Source organism: Myxocyprinus asiaticus, chromosome 16 (genome assembly GCF_019703515.2).
Source record: "Myxocyprinus asiaticus isolate MX2 ecotype Aquarium Trade chromosome 16, UBuf_Myxa_2, whole genome shotgun sequence".
NCBI lineage: Eukaryota > Metazoa > Chordata > Actinopteri > Cypriniformes > Catostomidae > Myxocyprinus > Myxocyprinus asiaticus.
In genome coordinates, this window is record NC_059359.1 from 31702033 (window position 1) to 31727193 (window position 25161).

The window sequence follows — 25161 nt, forward strand, 5'->3', positions numbered from 1 at the left end:
TGACAGAAACACTTTATCACAAATATATTTGATAAATTGATTAATCAGTCAATTAATTCAATAATGCTCATTTTGTCAATTATAATAATTTTATATTAGCAGGTCTATTTTTTTAATAAATCAATCAACACTTTCTTTCACAAACTACAAAACAAATGAAGTGAAATTCAGCATATGTACCACAAAGAGGTGCTGTTCTACACATCTGAATGCCAGCTCTGTGTAAAGACATTGGAAGAAATGTAAGCAGTAAGCACTCACTCTGCAGCATAGATGAAGTGGTATAGAAGTGAAGGGGCACTTTTGTGGTTATGAAGCTCTCTGGTAGTGTTTCTAGAAGGTTCTTGACCAGAGCAGACTTCCCTGTGCCTGCTCCACCAACCAGCATGAGAGGCTGAGATGTCTCCAGCAACATGCCCATAAAATACTGCAGTCTGATCGTCTCGACTGTAGGTACTAACACAGCCTGTGGCCAGATTAAATCGTATCATGATAACACCTTGCATTTCATCATTCAAGTCATATTCAGATTATCTAAATCAATAAGTACTGCTTTGTATTTTTGAGAAAAGCTGTGACATATTTTGAAAAAGCTGTTGAATACTTTATGTACACTGCAAAAAATGAGTTCTCAATGGGTTTTAGGTAGTATTTTTAATTTTTTTATTTTACTTTGGCTTTCCAGTAAAATATCTAAAAATCCTTAAAACAAGATATTTTTACTTGGGAAGCAACACTGCATAATATATTTAGACTTGTATTCAGAGAATTTATCTTTAAAATAAGTTTATAGTGTATTTCACCTGCTTTTGAATAGTCTTAAATAGTCTCAGTAAATAGACTTACACTCACTTAGCACTTTATTAGGAAGACTATGGTCCTAATAAAGTGCCCGATGTGGTCTTCTGCTCTTGTAGCCCATCTGCCACAAGGTTCGACATGTTGTGCATCCTGAGATGCTATTCTGCTCACTACAATTGTACAGAGTGGTTATCTGAGTTACCGTAGTTTTCTGTCAGCTCGAACCAGTCTGACCATTCTGTGTTGACCTCTTTCATCAACAAGACGTTTCCATCAGCAGAACTGCTGCTCAATGAATGTTTTTATGTTTTTGCCACCATTCTGAGTAAACTCTAGAGACTGTTGTGTGTGAAAATCCCAGGAGATCAGCAGTTACAGAAATGCTCAAACCATCCTGTCTGACACCAACAATCATGCCACGGTCGAAATCACTGAGATTAAATTTTTTCCCCATTATGATGGTTGATGTGAACATTAACTGAAGCTCCTGACCTGTATCTGCATGATTGTATCTGTATCTGCCACATGATTGGCTGATTAGATAATCACATGAATAAGTAGGTGTACAGGAGTTCCTAATAAAGTGCTCAGTGAATGTATATTCAAAATACATTCTCTGAAAACAAGGATTTTTAGATATTTTTGTTGGATAACAAGACAAAAATACTTCTGCAATGTGAACTTTTATGAACTTTTAGTTGAGCAATGATAATTTCACATTGAGACAACAAACCTGTAGGTCCAGTTCATCACTATGACTACCCTATTATCAACATTGCCTCTTTATCTTTGAAGAACAAAAATAGAAACAATGGGTGAACACACAAACATGCATAATTCTGATTACTCTGAATGGTAATCAGATCCCAAACTCCTCTGACAGCAGGTTCAGCTCATGATAGAGGGAGGTTGTTTTCTCTGTATCTGTGCAGTGACCCACTCTAATGCACTAACTGCACTAAATTAGCATTCCATTATTGTGAAATTAAAGTGGCTCTCTGTGAAAGTGACTGTGAATTTTCTCAGGAAAAGGACTCACTAAGAAATACATTGTTTTGTAAAGATTATGTTCACAGCATGCTATTCTGTGTGTAACGGGAAGTATAAGTACATTCAGAAAGTAGTTTTACATCAACTTCCTGCAATACATTATCCTGCCCTCACCTGTACATGTGTATCAGGCTCCATCTGAAATGTCGGCATCCTATCAGTCCACGGCAGAAAACGTCTGGCATGGGGATCTAAGTAGTAGTCGAACACAGATCCCTGGACAGGAAACTTCACAGTCTTCATCTCTTTGGTCCACCACTGACTGAACTCTGCCCGATAATCATGAAGCTGGGACAGCAAAAAGTACAGGAAGGGAAGAAGAGATGGTAAAATAAATTGTTTTTAAAAGTGTACTCAGCCTTTTCAATGCTTGATGGAAAATTATCTATTGGTACCTTTGTAGAGCAATGGTAGAACAATTCCTGAATGGTCTCATCAGTCATAGATACACTTCAGAAAATTGTATATCATGTATTAGACTGTTTCTATGCTAAAAAGATGAAAACCAAAGCAGAACATCCCAAAGGGAACTTTGTCCCTCCATGTTCAGTATATTTTAAAACCTAATGTGGCCCCAAACAACTTTGCCCACCGCTGTCCTAGTGCATACAGTGAAAATTAGTTTTTGGGCTTTTGACTCCTTATTAAACAGGTAAAAAAGAGAGTGACAGGGATGTGAAAATGAAAGTGAAGATTTATAGTAAAAAAGGACTTAAATATTGATCTGTTTCTCGCCCACACCTATCATATCGCTTCTAAAGACATTTAACCCCGGAGTCATATGGATTATTTTTATGCTGCCTTTATAAGATTTTTGGAGCTTCAAAAGTCTGGTCACCATTCACTTACATTATATGGACCTAAATAGCTGAAAATATTCTTCTAAAAGTCATACAAATCTGGAATAGCATAAGGGCTAGAAAATGATTAGAGAATTTTCATTTTTGGGTGAACTATCCCTTTAAAGGGGTCATGCCACAAAACTTTTTTTAATTATTTTAATACGCTCCTTGAGTTTCACTTTTAATATTAGTAAAAAAAAAAAGTAAAATTGCACAAAAAAACAGATATATATTTGTAAAACATGATAACTTTTCCATCCTCATTCTGAACGTTTGGTTTTGGTGCTGTTTCTCCTTTAACACTTGATAGTAAACACCCACTGTTATGATTGGCTCTCTGCTCTTGACTGACCTGCTCTCTCTACTTGCCATCTCACTGCTCAACGTTGCTGGCAGGCTACAGACATGATTAAAGGTAAATAAGGCATTGATGTGTTATTGTGGAGGTGGTCAGATGCAACTATCTACCACAGTGTGACATCACAATGTGGAGGAAGTAGAGAACGATTCGGTTTGGCAGCTTGGTTTCAATAAATGTTCTTTTTGCAGTGAGGAGGAAGATTTGAGTTCTGAAATTTACAGTATGTTTTTATAGTACAATGACCTATTATGTCAAAAGATCAAGGACAATGTTATTGCTTATGTCATAACCCCTTTAACATGCAAATAAAATGAGACATAAAATCACATGTATGTCAATGCTGAACCTTTATTTTGTATTCTCTGGTATGGGTAAATAAAACAATGAATACCTGATCCTTGTATGTGGCTCCACCAAAAGCCCACACACAGGCAAATACAAAGTAAGTCTCATAGACTTCTCGTGGAGAGTCTGCCAGAATGTTCTCAGGGGTTAACAGACAATCCAGCAGTGAGCACAGAGTCTGAGAGAGAGCGAGATCAGTTAACACTTGAAAAGCAGAGTATAGGCCTGTATGATTGAGTAAGCTTATGTGTGAATGATACCTGAACCATGCTGTGCTCGAGAATAGGAGTAATTGTCTTGAAGGAGCTTCTCATTTTTTCTATACAGCGAGGGATGTATTTGTCAAACAGAATGGTCAGGTGTGCTCTCTCTGTCTGTTTCTCCCTTCTATCAATCCAGCTTGTAACACATCTAGACATTGATAAAAATAGAGGCTATTCAACTAACCTTAACCCATCACAAACAACTGTTAATGTGATCCACAATGATTCATGTGGTATACATTTTAACCACCTGTTTTTGCCTAACACAGATTGAACATGGTTTGAAAATAAATTTCTCACAGGTTCCAGCTAAGCTCTTGAGGACTGATGTGCAGGATGCCAGCTCGGGACACGGTGGCAGGCGTGGCGTGTTTCAGGTGGCTGATCTCAAACAACAGTCTCATCGAGGGGGTGAGAAGGATGCGTTCATTATTGGCCAGAGTAAGAACCTGCACAGACATACACAGCATGAAAGCTACAGCGTAACCAATATTCATAATATGTCACCATATCCTGTTGGCCATTCTTATTATTGGCATAAGTCTGATTAGGCTGATATTGGAAACTTATTGGATATGGCCTTATTTCATCCTATTCAAAACCAAATACTTTTCTTTTCCTCTTTTTCTATGCCAGGTTTCAAGAGTACTATACAGTTATACATCTTTTCCAGTGTACTACTTTTATGTAGTGTTGGGTGTATCTGATTACAAAGTAATTTGTTACTGTAATCTAATTACTTCTTAGTCAAAAAAAAGTAAAGTAACACATTACATTTTAAATTCTTGGAATCATATTACAGTACCTGACTTTCAATAAAAGTATTTACTTTTAAGTCCATTACTTGCGCTAATGTAATATGTATAATACATTTAAAATATTAATTTATATGCACGTCTGTTAGCTTTTCTGTAACAGCTGAAGGGTGTGTAACAGTGAATGAGGAGGAAATATAGACATTTTGAATTTGAGTGGAAAACCAAAAACCTTTCTTGGAAAAGCAATTTAGACAGTAACTTAAAAGTAAAATCGTAAGTAATGTGATTACTTTTAAGATTAAGTAATTATTAAAGCAATCTGATTACATTTTAGACAGGAAATTAGTACATTGTAGTGGATTACTTATTTTTAAAAACTTACCCATCACTGCTTTTATGTTTTGTTGCCTGATGTAATTTGGAGCATATTAAATTCTTGATTGGAGGTTTAGACTAAAACAAATTTATACATATCTAAAATCTGCTATGATATCAGATAACTGCCATTAAAATAATGAATAATAATTATTTTCTAACGGCAATGGTTGACATTTCTAAATAAGTGCATCCTCATTTGCTAAATATCGTGCAAACTGAACAAAGCCACATACATCTGAAAGAGTTGACCTGATGAGTATACTAACCAAGTCAACTGCTTTAGGAATAATCAGAATGAAAATGTCTCAATTAAAAAATGGACAAGCTGTGCAAGGTACCTTGTTGTCATCCATGACAGTGTTGAGAGACTCAATCCACATGGGGTCAATGTCTCCATCCAGAACAATCCACTTCGGCCCCGACTGAGAGTTACCAGCCTGATCACGCATGAAATGTGACAATAAACCTGCCAGATGAGAGATTTACAATGTCAAAGTCTTGCCAGGGAAAACTGACCTAAACAGTAAGTTATGTACTGTGAATTGAACAGAGTCAGTCTTGCAAAACAGTGATTGCTTATGTACCATCTTTCCATTCCCGAGTAACTGGATGAAAGAATCCAAAGAGTTCATCTGTGCTTATTGCTTTTGGGTTCAGATCATTCCAGAAAGGTTTCCTTCCCATATTGTTGTAGGTTTTGTAAAGAGTTCTCACGATCTGTTTAGGGATAGAGACTCATGTCATATTGCAAGAAAACGATTAAAAGTTGAATATAATCTAGGTTAATTCAAAATTCCAGGGAAAGTGGACTCAAATGTCACTGCAAACAAGTGAATGTGTGTACCTATAAGGAGTATGTACTGACCTGGCTCTTTCCTGTTCCAGCATTACCAACCACAAAGACTGAGTGATGAACAGATAGAAGCTCCTCAAGCTGTACAACCTTCATTTATTATTATTATTAGAAAAGGACAAAAAGAAACAATAAAACAAGGTGCTAACAGAGAAATCTAAAGAGATTAACTTAATGATAAGCACAAATATAGAGAGACCATGTACTGTGCAGAGTATTTCTCACTTTCAAAATGAATGTGTCTTCAGGTTGAAGCTTCAACTCTAGACTCGTCTGCCGGACCTGCTGCTCAAACTCATCATCAGTTCGCCTGTCCACCTCCACTCCAGGAAACAAATCTCTAATCAGACCAAGGAATACTGGAACATCCTCAGAAACAATCTTTGGCATGTTGAAATCTCTCAGAGCCCGCATCAACACCTACATTATGTAATGGTTGGACAATATTTACACTTAATAAAATGGCCCCTTTTAATTCATGAGTTCAAACTGAATTGGCCAAGCCTCATTGCAAATGTAACTGGAATAACAGGAAAAGGAATTCACTGAATTGCAATTGAAAGCAATTCAACACTGTCAAATGACAAAAGATTTTCATTGGTCCAACAGAACAACAAATTGTTCAAAAACGTTTTCATCTGGTAAGCCTACTTCATGTTGTTTGGCACCATTTTGAATACTCTGATGTAGATAAAGATTTTGGAAAATAAAGTGCTCTTTCAACATGGTTTATTAAATATAATGACATACATTTAAATTAAATTCAAATTTGAATAGGTGGCATGTTGTGTTTCTGGGAATACGCCACATGTTGTGATAACATGTTTATGAGTAATTCAAATTAAAAAAGAACATCTATTATTAATAATTATAATAGATTTATAGCAGCTACATACACAAATGCTTGGAATTTTCATTTCCTTCTACTTCTTTAAATTCAAATATAAAATATAGCTGTAAGCAGCAATGATGGGCCCAAGCACAACTGGTCCATTTCCACCCGGTGGCTTTTGGAAAACAATGCACGGTGGACACATGCATTTGGCATTTGACATTATTCTAAACAATTTTGAAGAAATTTGGGTAAATATAAAAGGCTATTTAAAAATCTGCTGTAAGAGCCACACTTCCTGCTATCAGGTGGTGGCTCTATGACCATGACCCAAAATAGTCACATCCATGTGATTAGCCACCAAGACTAAACATACTTCTCAATTTTTATCTAAATCACATATTGCACACAGAAGATATGAAACACTTCCTGTTTCCCATTTTTCGCCATTAATTTAATGCCTCGCCATGGCAACACCGTTCAATATATCAAAGTCTGTTCGCAAATTAGCATCTTCAATATCTTGGCATAATGTTGTCTAAATGTGGTGACAGTCTCATGAATCACCTAAGAGGAGTATATAAAAGTTCAGAGACTGCAATATTCCAAAATTCCAAAATGGCCGAATCCCTGTTGGGCGGACCTAAAGACTATAATTCTGAAAGTTGATGAGAACTATATATGTACCAATTGTGTTGACTGTAGGTGAAAATGGGGGTGCTACAGAGGCCGTCTTACACACCCATTTTAAAGGGGGCGCTCTACAAACACACATGCACATGCATGAACTTTTGTTCAGAGCTAATGGACAATGACTCTGGTGTGTGTGCAAAATTTCATGACATTATAAGCATGCCAAGTGCCTTAAAACCACTCAAATATAGGAAGAAATTAATAATAACAATTAATACATTGCCATGGCAACAGTATTTAAGATATCAGATATCCCTTGACAAATTTAAATCAGCATTGTCTTGACATTATTCTAAAGAATTTTTAAGCAATTCATGTAAACATAAGAGGGCTATTTCAAAGTCTGTTAAAAGTGCCATACTTCCTGCTGTCAGTTGGTGGCGCTATGACCATGACCCATAATAGCCACATAAATGTGATCAGCCCCCATTAACGAACATTAAGCTGAATTTTCATCAAAATCATACAATTCACACAGAAGATACAAGGAACTTCCTGTTTCTAATTTTTAGCCATAAATGTATGGCTTTGCCATGGCAACTATGTTCAAAATATCAAAAATCAGTTCGCAAATTAGCATCTACAATTTCTTGGCATGATGTTGCACAAATTTTGTGCCAGTCATAATGAATCCCCTAGGAGGAGTATTTAAAAGTTCAGAGCCTGCGATTTTCAGAATATCCAAAATGGCCAACTTCCTGTTGTGCAGAGCTAATGACTATAATAAGAAAGATGTCTGGCTTGATGAGATCTATATATGTACCAATTTTGGTGACTGCAGGTGAAAATGGGGGTGCTACAGAGCCTCCCATACATGCCCATTTTCAAGGGGGTGCTTTAGAGCACTAGCAACTTTGCCTCTTCCTAATGGCCGACGACTCTGATGTGTGTGCAAACTTTCAAGCATTTTAATGCATGTTAAGAACCCCAAAAGTACCGAAAACCTTGAAAAGAAGAAGAAGAATCCTTAGAAGACCAATAGGGTCTCCGCACTTTCAGTGCTTGGGCCCTAATAATAATCCTTAGAAGAACATTATGGGCTTCGAACTTTCAGTGCTTGGGCCCTAATTATCCTTAGAAGAACAATAGGGCCTCCACACTTTTTCCTGTTTGCTATATCAGTCCAAATTCACTTCAGAATAATGAATTGAATTATATTCAGTCTATTTCTGAAGGTTGAGTTACAACTCTATAGCTCTTGATAGCAATATAACTAACACATAGACACATTTCCATCACCTGATCTTCTGGTCTGGTCCGATCTGTTCTTTTGAAAGCTCCAGCAACTACCAGGACAGGTTTGACAGCCCGCAAGCCCCAGTCATAGTGGTCCTACAGCAGAAAGAACATGTTGCTTATGGGCAGATACAAACAGAGGTAAAGTGGTTTTCCTTCACCATAGCATACCTGTTTAGAGAGCAGCTCCTTACAAAGCCTGTACAGAGTGATGAACTTGTTGCCCAGAACTTGAGCATTCTGAAATCCCTCAGACATCAACATGATCTCACAGATCAGCACCATGTCAGGTACCACCATGGCACACGGCCTGCACAACACAGCATTCATATGGCATTCATGAACTCCACTGTTCACTGCTGATACAGCATTTAGAGATAGCACCTCATCTATTGATGTGACATCAAACACATCCTGACACTATGTATGCTAGTTCAGCATTCTTTTACCAGCCAGTGCATAACACCTTAAAACACCCTTCACACTTCCTTCGTGGTTTGATTTGTATTTCTGTAGTCAGACTTTCAACTTGCAGCATAATGTCTGATCCTCATTATTGTTTATTCTGGCCAAGAACCACCCACCTATCCAGAAAAAGACTGTCTGATCTAAATTTAAAGTGACCATAGTTTGTTTAGTTTTTATGTGCTAATTTGGGGCAGGTTTATCTAAAATAGACTGTACCACAATAATACACCTGGGTTGAAAAATAAAGCCAAACAGTTGCATAGCAGTCACATGAACAAAGCAGACTGTGCAGTTCTGCTCATGGAAATCTAGTTTACTTGCTATCAAGTGCCTCAAAACCTGAACAAAACAAAAATATTTTAAAGATTTGAGGGCACTAATGTGGAAAAGCACTCATGTATAAACCCGGTTTCCTATAGTGTGTAATCATGACTTTGTTTTCAGGCAGACTAATAAAAACTTTTGAGGTCTTATTCCCAGAATTTGAGTAAAGTCAGCCAATAAGATTGTAACTGCCGATTTCAGTGATTTATATTTGTTGAAAAATATGCATCAAATCGTCATGGAACAGACTGTAGGTAGCCTATGTGTGTGCCTTCTGAGGCTAAGATTAGATCAAGCTTTACCTGAATAGAGCTTTGAGGTTCTCTGGTAGCTCAGTTCGTCCAGCATATCCAGGGTTCATTGTGATAAAGATCCCAACAGAGGGTTTCAAGCTTATCTCTTTCTCTAGGAAATAAAACCTGCAGGGGATAATGAGATCCAAAATTTTGGCAAAAGAATTTGTATTAACCATTCAGTAGTTGTAAGAAACTGTCCTGAACTATTCACCTCTTCCTCTTGTTGCGAATGGCATCCTGTATGGTCTTCACCTGCACCGCCACCACTGACAGCACTTCCACAGCGATCCGGTTAAATTCATCAAAGCAGCCCCAGGCTCCGGTCTGAGCCAGGCCTTTAAAGATGTTTCCTATAGACTGAATAGTGTAACTGGTCAGGAAAGCAATTCACTGCCTTAAGTGTTATGGCTTAATAGTTATAATAAAGAACTTCCAAAACACATGACAAATGTTATACATTTTAATCAGGTTATCGGTCAATAATTTCTTCCAGTAAAGAGGTTGAAACTTGACAAAGTAACTCATTATGAGTTTATCTGAACAGAGAATAAAGTCCACAGGTGACTATCTCTACTAAAGACTCTACCTTGTAATCCATCTGTTCAGAGCAGTTGAAAACATAGACCATCACCCCCAGAGCTCTGCCCAGATCTTTAGTGGTTTCAGTTTTTCCTGTGCCAGCTGGTCCCGCTGAGGCTCCACTCATGGTCAGGTGTAGAGACTGAGTCAGTGTTATATAGCACCTGCATTTAAAAACAGCAAATTTAACCCAGTAGTGGCGGTGCAAACGAATGGATTAATTTCAGATTATTTTACTCTGGATAGGGACACTCAGCAGGGTTGCCCTCTTTCCCCATTCTTGTTCTGACTTGCCCTGGAACCATTAGCAGCCGTGATAAGAAAGGAGGATGATTTTCCAGGGGTGATGGCGGGAGGTATGGCGCATAAGCTTTTGCTTTAAGCAGATTATATTTTATTATTCGTCTCCAAACCTACTAGATTTATGCCTTGCCTCCACAGAATTATTAATTCCTTTTCTAAGTTCTCGGAATACAGAGTTAATTGGTCTAAATCCTAAACTTTGGCTCTGACAGCATACTGCCCGGTAAAGGCTTTCAGCCGGGTGCCTTTCAGTGGCCCAAACAGGACCTTACGTATTTGGTTATTTTATTCCCAGCAAATTTGTGTGATTTAGTTAGAGTTAATTTTGACCCTTTAATAAAAAGGTTTTCAAGCGATGTGGGCAGGTGGGCTTCATTACATTTATCTATAATTGGGAAGGTTAATGTTATTAAAATGAATTGTATTCCAAAATTCAACTACCTGCTACAGTCTCTCTTTATAGATGTCACCCTCTCTTATTTCAAGTAATTTGATAGCATAGCGAAGTCCTTCATTTGGAATGGTAAACGTCCCAGATTACATTTCAGTAAATTGCACAGGCCGATCGACAAAGGTGGGCTAGACCTACTCAAGATTTTGTTTTATTATTATGCATTTGGTCTCAAACATTTGGCTCATTGGTCACTTCCACCTGAGAGAGCCCCTCCCTGGTTTTGTATTGAACAAGAAGTTCTTGCCCCTATTTCGCCACTGCAAAGCCTTTCTATCAAACTAATCGGAGAAGTTACAACCCGTTATCTCGCATTTGCACTCAGTATGGACAAAAGTGTACAGAGTGTTTAATTCGGACATTTATTTAAATGTTGCCTCGAGCATATGGCTGAACCCAAAGTGATGTATTAATAAGTCCCCTTTCTGCTGGTCAGAGTGATTTGTGAGGGAGGTTAATACACTTGGTGACTTATGAGAGTGGAGTGTTGAGATCCTTTGAAAATTTGGTTCAACATTTTGGGATTCCCAGATCTCAGTTCTTCAGGTTTTTACAGCTGCGCCACCTGCTCTGTACTATTTTTGGGAGTAGCATACACCCCCATAGAGCGCAGATACACTGGGAGTGGTGATTACTGCTTTTGGAAAAGGTCATGAGGCATCAGTGTATTACTCCCTGCTAATTCAGAGTCTGGGGGATGGAGCTTCAACTTCTATCAAGAGATTATGGGAGAAAGATTTAAACTTGGTATTGGAGGAGGGAGTGTGGGCTAGGATTCTAAAAAAAGTCAAGTATGTATCTAGAGATGCAAGTGTGTGCCTTATACAATTCAAGATTTTACATAGATTCTATTGGATTGTATAGGCTTGGTATTAAAGACATACCCACCTGCTGGCGATGCCATCAGAAGATGGAGACACAACCCATGTTTTTTGGTGGTGTGTTAAGATCCAAGAATTTTGGTTGAAGGTTCAGAGATTTATGTGTGACGTATTGGGCACTCAAATTAAATTTTTCCCCAGACTCTGTATTTTAGGCGATGGAGCAGTCATTATTATAGGGGATAAACACATAAAAAATTGGGTCCTAACCAGTGTTATTTTCGGCAGACAAATTGTTTTAAGGGGATGGAAGTCAGCTGGAGCGCCCTATTTCAAGAGTGGTGCACGGAGCTGGGGAGGGTGGCGGCTTTCGAGGAAGTGTCATGTATAAGGCTGGGGATCTGGGATTCTTTTGATGGGAAATGGGGCAGCTATTTGGCATTTTTGGAGGGCTCTCGGGGAGGGGCAGTGGAGAGAGAAGCATAGTTTTAATGTGTGTGATTATTATATATATATATTTTTGTGTGTGTGTGTGTGTGTGTGTGTGTGTGTGTATACTTATATGTGACCACAGGGATGTTTGTTGAGGGTCAGGGTGGGGTTGGGTATTGGGAATGGGGTGGGGTAATAGTGGGGGTTAACTGTTGATTCTGTGTATATATATTTTGCTTTTCTTTGATATCTGTATGAATCAATGAAAAATGTTAATCAGAAAAAGAAAAAAAAACAGCAAATTCAAACATTGGATTCAAACTTTCATTGTAACACATTGTAATTTTCATTAATAACATTATTACATAAAAACAATTAAAATTAGGGATGGGCATTTCGAGTAATTTTGTAGTTGAGTACTCTAACACATAAAAAAGAGTAATCGATTACTTGACATTTAGAATTTAAGTTCAACCTTCAACTTTTGAACCTGTTTTTCTTATGAAAAAAAATCAGCACTACAGAAACAAGTAAAAAAATAAAAAATACAAAAAAAGATGAAAAAAATAAAAACATTTGCACTCACACATAGAAACATACTTTCCAAGTCTTCCGAATCGATACAATCACTTTAAATAATTGCAAAATTTTCTTCTTGGGAGAACTAATTAATGGCAAGATTTAGGTGAGAGAAGCCGTTTCAATGTTGCCCACAGTAGGCAAAGGCACAAAGGAAATTCAAAGTGCAATATTTGAGTAGCGTTTTTCCAAGTCGAATATTTAAAGCTGAATGAGTACTCGATTAATTGATTACTTATGCACATCCCTAATTAAAATATCAGTAGGTAATGTTAACATTAAGATATTTTAATAATTATATAAATGTTTATTTAATAATGTTATTAATGAAAATGATTATACATTCAAATTGCTAGACGTCATGAAACTTAACTCATTTATTTTCATATACAGTGGGGTCCAAAAGTCTCAGATTATATAAAAAATCTGGGATTCTTAACCTAATTAAAAAATAAAGTGTTAGCATTTTGAATAATTTAAAACAAATAACTAATATGATGTAAAATGAATAATAAATATTTAAGTATATTAATGAAATATTCCTAAACTATTTCAAGGTCACTTTTCAAGTAAGCAATGTTAACTCCTTTGTACAAAAGGTCAGATTTCCTTACTTTTATTGAAGCACAAAAGAAGCTCAACATCTCAAATCATGCTGGAATAACATGGATTTCAAATAAACATGTCAAACAAGTTCACGTCCAATACTGAGAAATTTCTGGAAAATTGTGACACTTTTTCTTGTCTTTTGTATACTTAGACATCATAATCTGCTTAGCTACCTGTCTGTGAGGGGTGTAATGACCAGACGGGATGTGTTTCCAAGGTACTCATATGAATAGCGAAACTGGGCATCACAGATGTTAATGAAGCAATGTCTCTGCTCCTCATCCCAGCTGTGGCGGAGCTGAGAAACCCAGGCAAAAGCCTGAGCACTGCTCACCTGGGTAAATATGATTTACAACATTTATTATAACTACTCTGACATATTCCAGAATACCTTACAGTGCCTTATAGAAGAAAAACAAAAGTCTAAGGAGCCATTCACACTGAACGCATTCCTGCATTCAAAAACAGCTTGATAAAATGCAACGGAATGCAACAGAATGCAGGGATGTGTTTATAACATGTTTATAATGTGCTCATAACATGTTTATAATAGTTTAACTACATTTAACTTGACACAGTGTCTTAAACAGTCAAAACAGATATCCGTCTAGTGCAAGTTTATATAGAAAGAAGAATATGTCCTATGTGAACAGCTCCTAAGTGCCCCCAACTCAATTAATTAATCAATTACTACTGTTTGCCAATTTAAATCCCATAATGACTGCAAAACTAAGAGTGACAAACACTGCTAAATGAATTAAAACAAGGAAATAGAGTGTCCGTTTGTCAACATAATCATTATTTATGGACCACAGCAATCATGACCCAACCTTCTGAGCGATGAGTTTGGAGACCACATCTCTGGCGTGAACATCTATGGTGCACAGGGTCATGATCTTCTGCCTGTCACTTGGGTTCAGCTCTCCCAATAACATGTTTATTAAGGAGTTTAGCTGGGTAATCTAGAGAAGTAGGACAGATATTTTAGAGTTTATGAGGGTACAATAATGGTCTGTGAGAGCATACAATAAGCTTTGTGGCCCCTGCTTACAGTAATTATATCAATTTACATGCCAGAGAGAAGTGGATGGTAATAACTGCAGTGATAGGGGCTCAGGGTCATGTGTTCATCAGAGAACGTTTATGGAACAAGGTCATATAGTCATATATTCCAGTTGGGAGGCCAAATAAGCACAGAGCTCATTTATCAATGTTGGGGGTACTGCGAGTGTGTATAAGAGTGTTTGACTATGAATAAGACCAGGCAGCTGGTGTGTGTGTGTGTGTATGTGAGTGTGGCAATGAATGAGAGTGGTGGGTCAATATGTGTGTGTGTGTGTGTGTGTGTGTGTGTGTATGAGAGTTGGGGGGAGGTGGTTAAGAGGCGATACCGTGGATCGCTGTCACAGACAGGCAAATGAGATGTAATCTTCCTGCCTCTATTTGGTGTAAAAGCTGCTTAGGTTGTACTGCATTTATCACCCCATGCTGTCTGACAGCGTCTCCAATCAAGGGCTTGAAGGGAAAGAGGCAGATTATTTAAACGGCAGCCAAGGACGTGCTAACCTTCCCTGCGTTTGATGACAGATCCTGAAGCTGCAGCGAGAATATGGACGGGCTCATGGCAGTCTACACAGATCAGCACTATTCACTTCATCATAGTGAATAAACAGCTCGGTTTTTTCAAAGGCTTTATCATCACCTCATACATACAACAGATGTGCTCTATCTGTGCCATAAAGAGATAGCTCACACAAAAAATGTAATTCTGTCATGTTGGTACAAACCCACATTACTTTCTATGTTCTGTGTAATGCAAAACATCATACATCATGATGGCGCCGTGGATGGCCACCTCGGTGTGGAGCGCTTCTATTGTTTTGTTGTTTTTGTTTGTTTGTCCTGTTTTTAGTAATCTTTTTCCAGTCAGTTTTACCAGAGATGAACTGCTGAACATTCGACAGCATATACCAGTCAATCTTTTCCTGGATTTTGAATATTCGGACGTTTTGTTTGACACTTAAGTCGGAGGCACGACTGTGTTGTTTAAATGCGCTATGAGACGCAGGCGAGGGAGACGAGCAGTCGTGCTGGTCAGGCTCCATCGGCGCGGCTTTTGAACAATGCTGTCGAGCATTCATCTTGCGAATCTCCGCTCTCTCCCTAACAAAACGGACAAACTACATCTCCTCACCTGCACAAACAAGGACTTTTCAACCTCTGCTGCCTTGTGCTTCACAGAAACCTGGCTGCGTGAAGCCATTCCGGACAGCGCGTTACATCTGCCGGGCTTTCAGCTGTTCAGAGCGGATTGCATCGCGGAGTTAACGGGGAAAACGAGAGGCGGTGGAACATGCTTTTACATCAATGAAAGTTGGTGTACAGATGTAACAACATTAAAGAAGATGTGCTGTCCTAATTTGGAAGCGCTCTTTATTAACTGTAAGCCTTTCTACTCACCGTGGGAGTTTTCCTCGTTTATTCTGGTTTGTGTATATCGTGCCAAACGCGTGTTTGAACACAGCGCTGCAACAGCTGACTGATCAGATCACAGAAACAGAACAACAATACCTGGACTCAGTTATTATTATTCTTGGGGATTTTAACAAAGAAAATCTCACACGTGAACTGCCCAAATACAAACAGCACATTACATGCTCAACCAGAGACAGAAATATACTGGATCATTGCTACACAACAATAAAGGATGCATATCCCTCTGTTCCTAGAGCAGCTTTGGGACTCTCTGATCACTGTCTGGTTCATCTTCTTCCAACCTACAGATAGAAATTAAAATCTGCTAAGCCTGTATTAAGGACTGTAAAGGGATGGACCAACGAAGCAGAGCTGGAACTACAAGCCTGCTTTGACTGAACTGATTGGAGTGTTTTTGAGGCAGCAGCCACAGATCTGGACGAGCTCACAGAAACTGTTACATCATATATCAGTTTCTGTGAGGATATGTGCATTCCTACTAGGACTTATTTAACATTTAACAACGACAAACCATGGTTTACAGCGGAACTCAGGCAGATTCGTCATGCCAAAGAGGATGCTTACAGAGTTGGGTATAAAGTCTTGTACAATCAGGAACACACTGAATAAGGGGATCAGAGTGGCTAAAAGAAGATACTCTGAGAAGCTGAAAAACAAGTTTTCAGCTAACAACCCTGCATCAGTGTGGAGTGGCATGAAACAACTTACGAATTACAGGACTCCTACCCCCAGTGCTGTAGGGAACCAACAACTGGCTGACGACCTGAATGTGTTCTACTGCAGATTTGAAAGGCCCAATCTCACACCCCACACCCACTCTGACCTTCACTTCACACAAACACCAACACCTCCTGCAACCTCCCTCCTCCCCCCTCCTGCTACTCAACTTGCATTTAAGATCTGTGAAGATGATGTGAGCTGCGTCTTTCGAAAACAAAGGATATGGAAAGCACAGGGACCAGATGGCCTTTCACCTGCATGTCTTAGATCCTGTGCTAACCAGCTGGCCCTCATCTTCACACAGATCTTCAATAGATCACTGGAGCAGTGTGAAGTCCCATGCTGCTTCAAACGTTCCACTATCATCCCCATCCCAAAGAAACCAAAAATCACAGGACTTAATGACTAAAGACCTGTCGCCCTGATGTCTGTGGTCATGAAGTCATTTGAGAGACTGGTGTTGGCCCACCTGAAGGACATCACTGGACCCTTTCTAGATCCCCTTCAATTTGCTTATCGAGCAAACAGGTCTGTGGGTGACGCAGTCAACATGGGATTGCATCATATCCTGCAACATCTGGACAGACCAGGGACATATGCAAGGATCCTTTTTGTGGACTTCAGTTCAGCTTTCAACACCATCATCCCAGCTATTCTCCGGACTAAATTACACCAACTCTCTGTTCCCACGTCTATCTGTCAGTGGATTATCAGCTTTCTGACAGACAGGCAGCAGCTTGTGAGACAGGGGAAATTCACTTCCAGCACCTGTACAATCAGCACTGGTGCCCCCCAGGGATGTGTGCTCTTCCCACTACTCTTCTCCATCTACACCAACGACTGCATTGCCAAGGACCCCTCTGTCAAGCTCCTGAAATTTGCAGATGACACCACTGTCATCAGCCTCATCCGAGATGATGATGAGTCTGCATAGAGAAGGGAGGTTAAACAGCTGGATGTCTGGTGCATTCAAAACAACCTTGAGCTGAACACGCTCAGAACGGTGGAGATGATTGTGGACTTTAGGAGGAACACCCCAACACTGACCCCCCTCACCATTCTAAACAGCACTGTGGCAGCAGTGGAGTCATTCAGGTTCCTGGGCACTACCATCTCACAAGACCTGAAGTGGGAGACACACATTGACTCAAGGGCCAGCAGAGGTTGTACTTCCTTCGCCAGTTGAGGAAGTTCAACCTGCCACAGGCGCTGCTGATACAGTTCTACTCAGCGGTCATTGAGTCTGTCCTCTGCACTTCAATAACTATCTGGTTTGGTTCAGCTACGAAATCAGACATCAGAAGACTACAAAGGACAGTTCAGACTGCTGAGAGGATTATTGGTTGCCCCCTGTCCCCCCTTCAAGAACTATACACTTCCAGAGTGAGGAAAAAGGCTGGAAAAATCACTCTAGACCCTACTAACCTTGCCCACTACCTTTTTGAACTGTTGCCTTCTGGCCGACGCTTCAGAGCTCTGAGCACCAGAACCGCCAGGCACAGGAACAGTTTTTTCCCCCAGGCTATCCATCTCAGCAACAGTTAAAACTGCTCCTTTGAGCAATAATTAATGTGCAATGCACAGCTTACCTCTTCTGCCATTACATTCCCTTGCACTGTACATAACCGATTTGTATTTAGATTTGCACTACGTATGTGTATGTGTGTGTGTATGTATGTGTGTGTATATGTATATATATATATATATATATATATATATATGTGTGTGTGTGTGTGTGTGTGTGTGTGTGTGTGTGTGTGTGTGTGTGTGTGTGTTTTATATATATATATATATATATTGTCTATTGTGTATTCTATATATACTTTTTTCTTTTCAATATTTATCTTTTTTTTTTTTCAATTTTAATTATTTTTAAAAGTCTTATTGCTGTTTTTGTATTGTTGTGTACTGGAAGCTCCTGTCACCAAGACAAATTCCTTGTATGTGTAAGCATACTTGGCAATAAAGCTCATTGTGATTCTGAAAAGGAAATGTAAGCCAGAATGTTGGCCTCAGTCACCATTCACTTTCAAAGCATTTTTTCCCCATAGAATGGTGACAGACACTCTGCCTAACATTTCCTTTTATGTTCCACAGAAGAAAGACATTTAAATTGATCTGAAAAAACATGAGGATAAGTAAATGAAAACAGAATTGTCATTTTTAGGTGAACTATGCCTTTAAAACAGAAAGTCTAGCACTATGTAGAAAAGTCTAGGCTCTAGAACTAATGACATTTCATGACTTGTAAATTCAGGTTTTAAATCAAAGTGTCAAGAAGACCGTGTCTTTATCTGTCATGAGATATAGCAGCGTTGTACTACCAGGGAGCATTAGCACTGTTCAAATGTTTAAATCTGAAGTGTGTAATTTCTGTGGATTATTTATAGCTGTCCCTGATTATTAAAGGAATATTCTGGGCTCAATACAAGTGAAGCTCAATCGAAAGCATTTGTAGCATAATGTTGATTACCACAAAAATGTTTTTGAACTCTTTCTTAAAAAAAAATACGCAAAAATCTGGGTTACAGTGAGGCACTTACAATGAAAGTGAATGGGGGTAAATTTTTGAACATTAAAATACTCACTTTTTTCAAAAGTATAGCCACAACACATAAACAATATGCATTTTAGTGTGATAAAATCACTTACTAACCTTTGCTGTGTAAGTTAATGCCAATTTTACAACTTCGTTGCTATGACAATGTCATGTAATGTCAAGAAACCCTAAAATGACAATTTAAACGACTTCACAGCTCAAATAGTACATGAGTTTTAGGATGTGTTCACACTTGTAGTTCGGTTCTCTTGGTCCTCTTGGTCCGGACCAAAAAAGAAAATGATACATTTAGTCCTGGTTCACTTAGCATTCACACTGGCATTTTTAACGCCGAACCTAAAGATACAAAACAAAAGGCATCAGGAAAAAGTCACAACCTGATTGGACAGCTTTTATGATGTACATTTTGCGACGGAACTTGCCGAATATCCAAAACAATGCTGGCTGCTGGGATAAATGCGCTTGTTGGATTTATGTATATATATATATATATATATATATATATATATATATATATATGGTGGTATTTTCACCAGCTGAGAACAAATGAAGAGCTAATAAAATGTGTAAAGGAGTCAAAACAGCACCAGGAATTCCTCCATTGCACACACAGATGAAGATATGCTGCAAAAGATGGCTGATGACGGTTCCAACGCCTGTACCGAACTGTAATGGGCAACATAGCTCCTATGATGAACCAGGTATGCTTGAGGTCAGTATTAGGCAAATTACTTCCTGTTTAGACGTCTTTGGTCCATGTTGCGTTCATATATCAATCGAACCGCACCAAAGTTCATTGGGAAGCGGACCGAGACCCACTATTCAGGGGGTCTCGGTCCGCTTGTTTGGTGCACAACAAGGTTCGGATGGCAGCGTTCACACTTGTTCAAATTAACCGCACTATCAGAGCAATCGCACCAGAGTTCGTTTTAATCGAACCAAACCTGCCAAGTGTGAACACACCCTTAACAGAATTATTAATGTAAGTGCTTTTATAAAATTATAAGCTTCACATTTCTGCCTTTACAGTAAACCCTCCAAAAATTGACCACAGTCACTTCCATTGTAAATGCCTCACTGTAACCTTGATTTTTGCTATTTTTAAAGAAAAGGAATTAATTTTGTGTTAATCAACAATATGCCACAAATGCTATCGATTGAGCTTACCTTCTATTGAACCTGGAATATTCCTTTAAGCTGGGATAGAAGAAAGTATTTTAACATCAAAATCAAAAAACGTACATCACCTTTAAAAAAAACACCTGAAAATGTCATTAATAGAACAGAATCACAAAACAGCTTTATTCCCTTTTAGGAGGAGAAACTAATCTGAAACAAAATACAGTACTTTACATAGAAATGTAAACAAATGACCTGTTTCTTGTTGTAATCTCTGAGTGCCATCTCAAAACCCTCGGCCAGCTGCTCGAATGCCAGATTCATATCTGTGGACCACCAGATCTGAGAGGCGGTGAGGACAACCTGAGCCGGCAGCTCCAGGATCCAGTGTTCCCGCAAGCGCTCCTCGTATACGGCCACCGCTTCAGCTATGTGCCTCCTCATTCCCTCCCTCATTACGTCCTCCAGACGGGTCAGCCAGAGCTCAACCTGACAGAAAATGGCTTGCTCCATAGGAATTAATCTTACTACACTGTTGACAACTCTTATATCAGGGTTCAATATTTACAAAATACAAAATAACACCAGTTTCAAAAATTCAGAGAGACTTTGTCAATGCCACACTCAATCTTGCATCACAATTGTTCCCTAAAGAGGCCAGAAATGGCTAGAAAGTTTCAGACCACTTTCAAAAAGGAACTTTTCTCTGTAACTTTTAACTTTTCTGGATGAAAAAAATTTAAACCAGACTAAGGTGGTTTGCTGGTCTTAGCTTGTTCTAGGTGGTCTAACTGGTCTCTCAGCATGGCCAAGATGGTGTTTAGCTGGTTAACCAGCTAGTCCCAGCCTGACTATTGCTCAAAATTGCCCAAAACCACTTTGAAACCATCAAATCAGACAAACATGTTTAACTCAAAATTTCTAGCTTTCAGTTTTAAAATAAACTTGACTTAATTGGAGTCTTATTTCATTATTTCATGTGAATGTGGGGTTTACCGGTCCAATGCAGTCACACTGCGAATAGAACGCAACATATTCTCTGTCTCTGCTGAACATTCCCACTGCTGCAGGGGCCTTTCCTCCCTCCTTCTTGTCAGAAAACTCAAGATCAGCCATACTGTCAAACAGCTTAGACAGGTGACAGGTTACCTACAAAGCAATGAACCATAAAGCATTATTTTCACAGAACAATATATGATATACAGTACCTCTTTGTATTGGATCAATCTACCGAGTTATGTATGGTTAAGTACATGCTTATTCGTGGATAATGACATGATTGTGGATATATTTGCAATTCTTTTTATAACCGAGGTACAATGAGAACGAGATGAAGCACTTTAACCCTGTTCTGGTTGAATACTTCAGGAGAAAGCCTGCACATATGTGGGAGGATCTGCCTAAACAAGGAGGTGGCCAGGATCAGATTCAATCCAAGAGAGGAACTTTCTTTTATGTATCGTTATGATATTTCACAGAGAAGCACTGCCCTTGGAATTATCACCCTCCCTGATGATGAAAAAGTTTAATCACAGAGAATAAAGGTTACAGTAGGCAATTGAGGAGAATGATGAGGAAATACAGTACAATGTAAAATAGATTTCCAGAAATTTTTATATTTTTATTTTACAAATACCAGGAAAGTCTGCATAGTTCATAGCTGACCTGCTTATGGATAACTGTAAAACTGATATGAGCTGTATAATTAGACAAATGTCAAACAATTTTCTAAAGAATTTTAAAGTTAAAAAGTTAAGAATTTTAACTATTAAAGGACACAAAAATTAAAATTCATCATTTACTCAAGAGGAGATGTTAGGCAAAAAGAAAGCCTCAGTCACCATTTACTTTCATTGCATATTTTTTTTTTTTCATACATGAAAGTGAATGGTGACTGAGCTTTAAATTCTGCCTACCATCTCCTTTTGTGCTACATGGAATAAAGAAAGTCATGTGGGTTTGAAACAACATGAATTTTAATTTTTGGGCACACCATCCCTTTAATACAGTACCTGTCTGGGCTGACTGCCCTTGGAAAGGATGTCCAGTAAATCTGCTGAGGAGAGGAAATAGAATCGAGGGAAAGCCATTCTCTTGGTCTCCAGGTATTTGGCTAGTGCTTTCTCACATACAGCAAGTCTAGAATAAATAACAGGAAACGTTCAGAATATCTCTGTATTGAAATGTGTAACTATGAAGACCTCTTTAAACAAGTGTTTAATTTTTAAGATTTAAATTTACAGTAAGATTTAAATTAAGATTTCACAGACCTCCCTTGCAGATCTTCAAGCTTCGGTAGAAGATTGGGCTTGTTAGTGGCAATAATTACATTTCTTGTTTTGGCACTTTTGAACATAAGATCCTTCACACATCCACATCAACACACAAAAAGACAATATAAACATTTACATTTATTAATTTGGTAGATGCTTTTATCCACACTTAAAAAAATCATAATTATTTTGTAACACCATCTTTGCTTCCATTCTTTTAACTTGTCGCAATAATTTCTCATTTGTACTCTCCTATTATATTTGTTTTCAGAGTTTCATCTTTATTTTTTTATCAGTACTTAAATTGTTATTAAAGTGCTTAAAAAAAGTCCATGGAACACAAAGCAGATGTTAAGTACTATATTAATATATAGTATATTAGTATATTATTACAGAAGAAAGAAAGTCAAATGGGTTTGAATCAATATGAGGGTACACATGAGTAACTTGATGACAGAATTTTCGTCTAGACCCCGTTTACACTTGGTATTAAGATGTGTTTCGGGTGATCCAATCACAAGTGTTCAGCATTAAATATAGGTGTAAACGGGGTACAAATCGTTTTGTAATCGGATCTCAAAAAACAAATATGGAGGTCAATAATGCATGTGCCCACATCACATTTGAGGTGTAAACGTTAATCCGTCCTGAATGCATCCCCGGACAGCAGAATCGTCACCCCCCACCTGTCAATCAACCGCTTTTAGAAAAATATAGGTCCATACAATGCAAGTGAATGGTGGCCAGAACTTTGAAGCTTCAAAAAGTAGATAAAGTCAGCATTAACATAATCCATCAGACTCCAGGGGTTTAATCAATATCTTCTTAAGAGATCCAGTTGGTTCTGGGTGAGAATAGACCAAAATGTAACTCCTTTTTCACTATACATCTTGACAGCAGTCTCCTTGGCGATCATGATTTCAAACTCGCTCTACGCATGCGTCAAGCACTAGTTAGTGTAATCAAGCTTGAAACCATGATCGTGCCTAGAGACTGCAATGGTAAGATTTTGGAGCTTCAAAGGCCTGATCACAATTAATTTGCATTATATGGATCTACAGATCTGAGATATTCTTTTTTATTATTTTATTTTTTATCCCCTTTTTCTCCCAATTTGGAATGCCCAATTCCCACTACTTAGTAGGTCCTTGTGGTGGCGCAGTTACTCACCTCAATCCAGGTGGTGGAGGACAAGTGCCTCCGCTTCTGAGACAGTCAATCCGCGTATCTTATCACGTGGCTCGTTGTGCATGACACTGCGGAGAATCACAGAACTGGAGGCTCATGATATTCTCTGCGATCCATGCACAGCTTACCACACGCCCCATTGAGAGCGAGAACCCCTATTCGCGACCACGAGGAGGTTACCCCATGTGACTCTATCCTCCCTAGCAACTGGGCCAATTTGGTTGCTTAGGAGACCTGGCTCTAACTCGTGACTCCAGGGGTGGTAGTCAGCGCCAATACTCGCTGAGCTACCCAGGCCCCCGAGCTGAGATATTCTTAAAAAATCTTAGTTTGTGTTCAGCAGAAGAAAGTCTTACACATCTTAGATGACATGAGGGTGAGTAAATGATGAGAGAATTTTCATTTTTGGGAGAACTATTCCTTTAAACATTGCCGGTTACAGGCAGCTTTAAAAGGAAATAGCCGCTCGATCAGAAAATTTGAAAAAGCGGATACATACACAACCACGAGAATCTTCTTCAGTGTGTGTGATATCAACATGCAGGGACACAGATGACAAGCACACACATCCGAAGCTCAGGTTAATACAGGTAACTATACTAAAATAATGGATAATTGTGCTTGAATGTTTCATTTGTGCTACAATTTAAATTCTACTGCATTTGGGAGAAACAGTGCTCCGGTTTTATTCACACTTTTTTGTCTTTTATGATTATTTTTGCTGTGTATTATTACGCAGTAGCACAGTGATTAATGTGTGTTGTCATGAAATCAGAGACCCTGCCCATGAAATCTGAACAAAAGTGGTCAAAGAATATGCATTTAAGTGACTAGGTGTAAACAGTGATGTGTCTCGCCTGACAGCATGTGATCGGATCACCTGAGACGCATCTTAATACCAGGTGTAAACGGGGTCCTAGACTGACCTTAATGGAAAGCATATACTTTAACCCTAAATATGGCATGCAGAACAATGGTAATCAGTGAAATTGAGATTAAATCAAGCATACCTTAAAGTCAGAATCAATAGAACTGAACTGATGTGCCTCCTCTGGCAGTTGGTGGCGAATGTCTTCTGAGCCCATGAAGATGCTCTCCAGGTGAGCCCAAGTTCTCTGCACCTCCAGCCAGAGAAACAGCACTGAGTCAGCCCGAGTCAGCTGGGCTTGTAAAGCCAACACCTGCCCATGGAAGAACTTTGCCTGCTTACTGTGCAGCAACACCTGCAGCTGCACCTGAGAGAGGAACAAAGATGCGTACAGTATACAGAGTCAGCAGCTAATAGTCTGGACAGTCTACTTTAGTAAACAGTGGACACTGGATAGTAATTAACTTCATGATTTTGAGTTTCAAATAAATCTAATTTATGATATATACAATATGGCAAAAAGTACTGTATATGGACACCACACCACATCCATATGTGCTTGCTGAATATTTAATTTCAATACTATTGGCATTAATAGGCAGCAGCCCTCCCTAATTGCTTACACTCTTCTTGGAAGGCTTTCCACTAGATGTTATTACAAAC

At 38.7% G+C, this 25161-nt stretch overlaps 1 protein-coding gene across 1 annotated transcript in view; it reads right to left on the reverse strand.

Moving 5' to 3' along the window:
• Positions 1–25161, reverse strand: part of LOC127454032 (dynein axonemal heavy chain 11) — a 101788-nt gene that overhangs the window by 57311 nt on the left and 19316 nt on the right. Inside the window, exons 26-46 of the mRNA XM_051720957.1 lie at positions 24641–24865; positions 22440–22531; positions 22182–22308; positions 21166–21318; positions 20425–20658; positions 14105–14236; positions 13448–13608; positions 10087–10243; positions 9712–9857; positions 9507–9623; positions 8584–8722; positions 8416–8508; positions 5877–6071; positions 5664–5741; positions 5383–5515; positions 5137–5264; positions 3963–4111; positions 3660–3810; positions 3446–3577; positions 1966–2139; positions 262–466 (exon numbers count right to left, since the gene is read on the reverse strand). Of these exons, the coding sequence (XP_051576917.1) occupies positions 262–466; positions 1966–2139; positions 3446–3577; positions 3660–3810; positions 3963–4111; positions 5137–5264; positions 5383–5515; positions 5664–5741; positions 5877–6071; positions 8416–8508; positions 8584–8722; positions 9507–9623; positions 9712–9857; positions 10087–10243; positions 13448–13608; positions 14105–14236; positions 20425–20658; positions 21166–21318; positions 22182–22308; positions 22440–22531; positions 24641–24865 (3121 nt within the window). The remainder of the gene's footprint in view (positions 1–261; positions 467–1965; positions 2140–3445; positions 3578–3659; positions 3811–3962; positions 4112–5136; positions 5265–5382; positions 5516–5663; positions 5742–5876; positions 6072–8415; positions 8509–8583; positions 8723–9506; positions 9624–9711; positions 9858–10086; positions 10244–13447; positions 13609–14104; positions 14237–20424; positions 20659–21165; positions 21319–22181; positions 22309–22439; positions 22532–24640; positions 24866–25161) is intronic.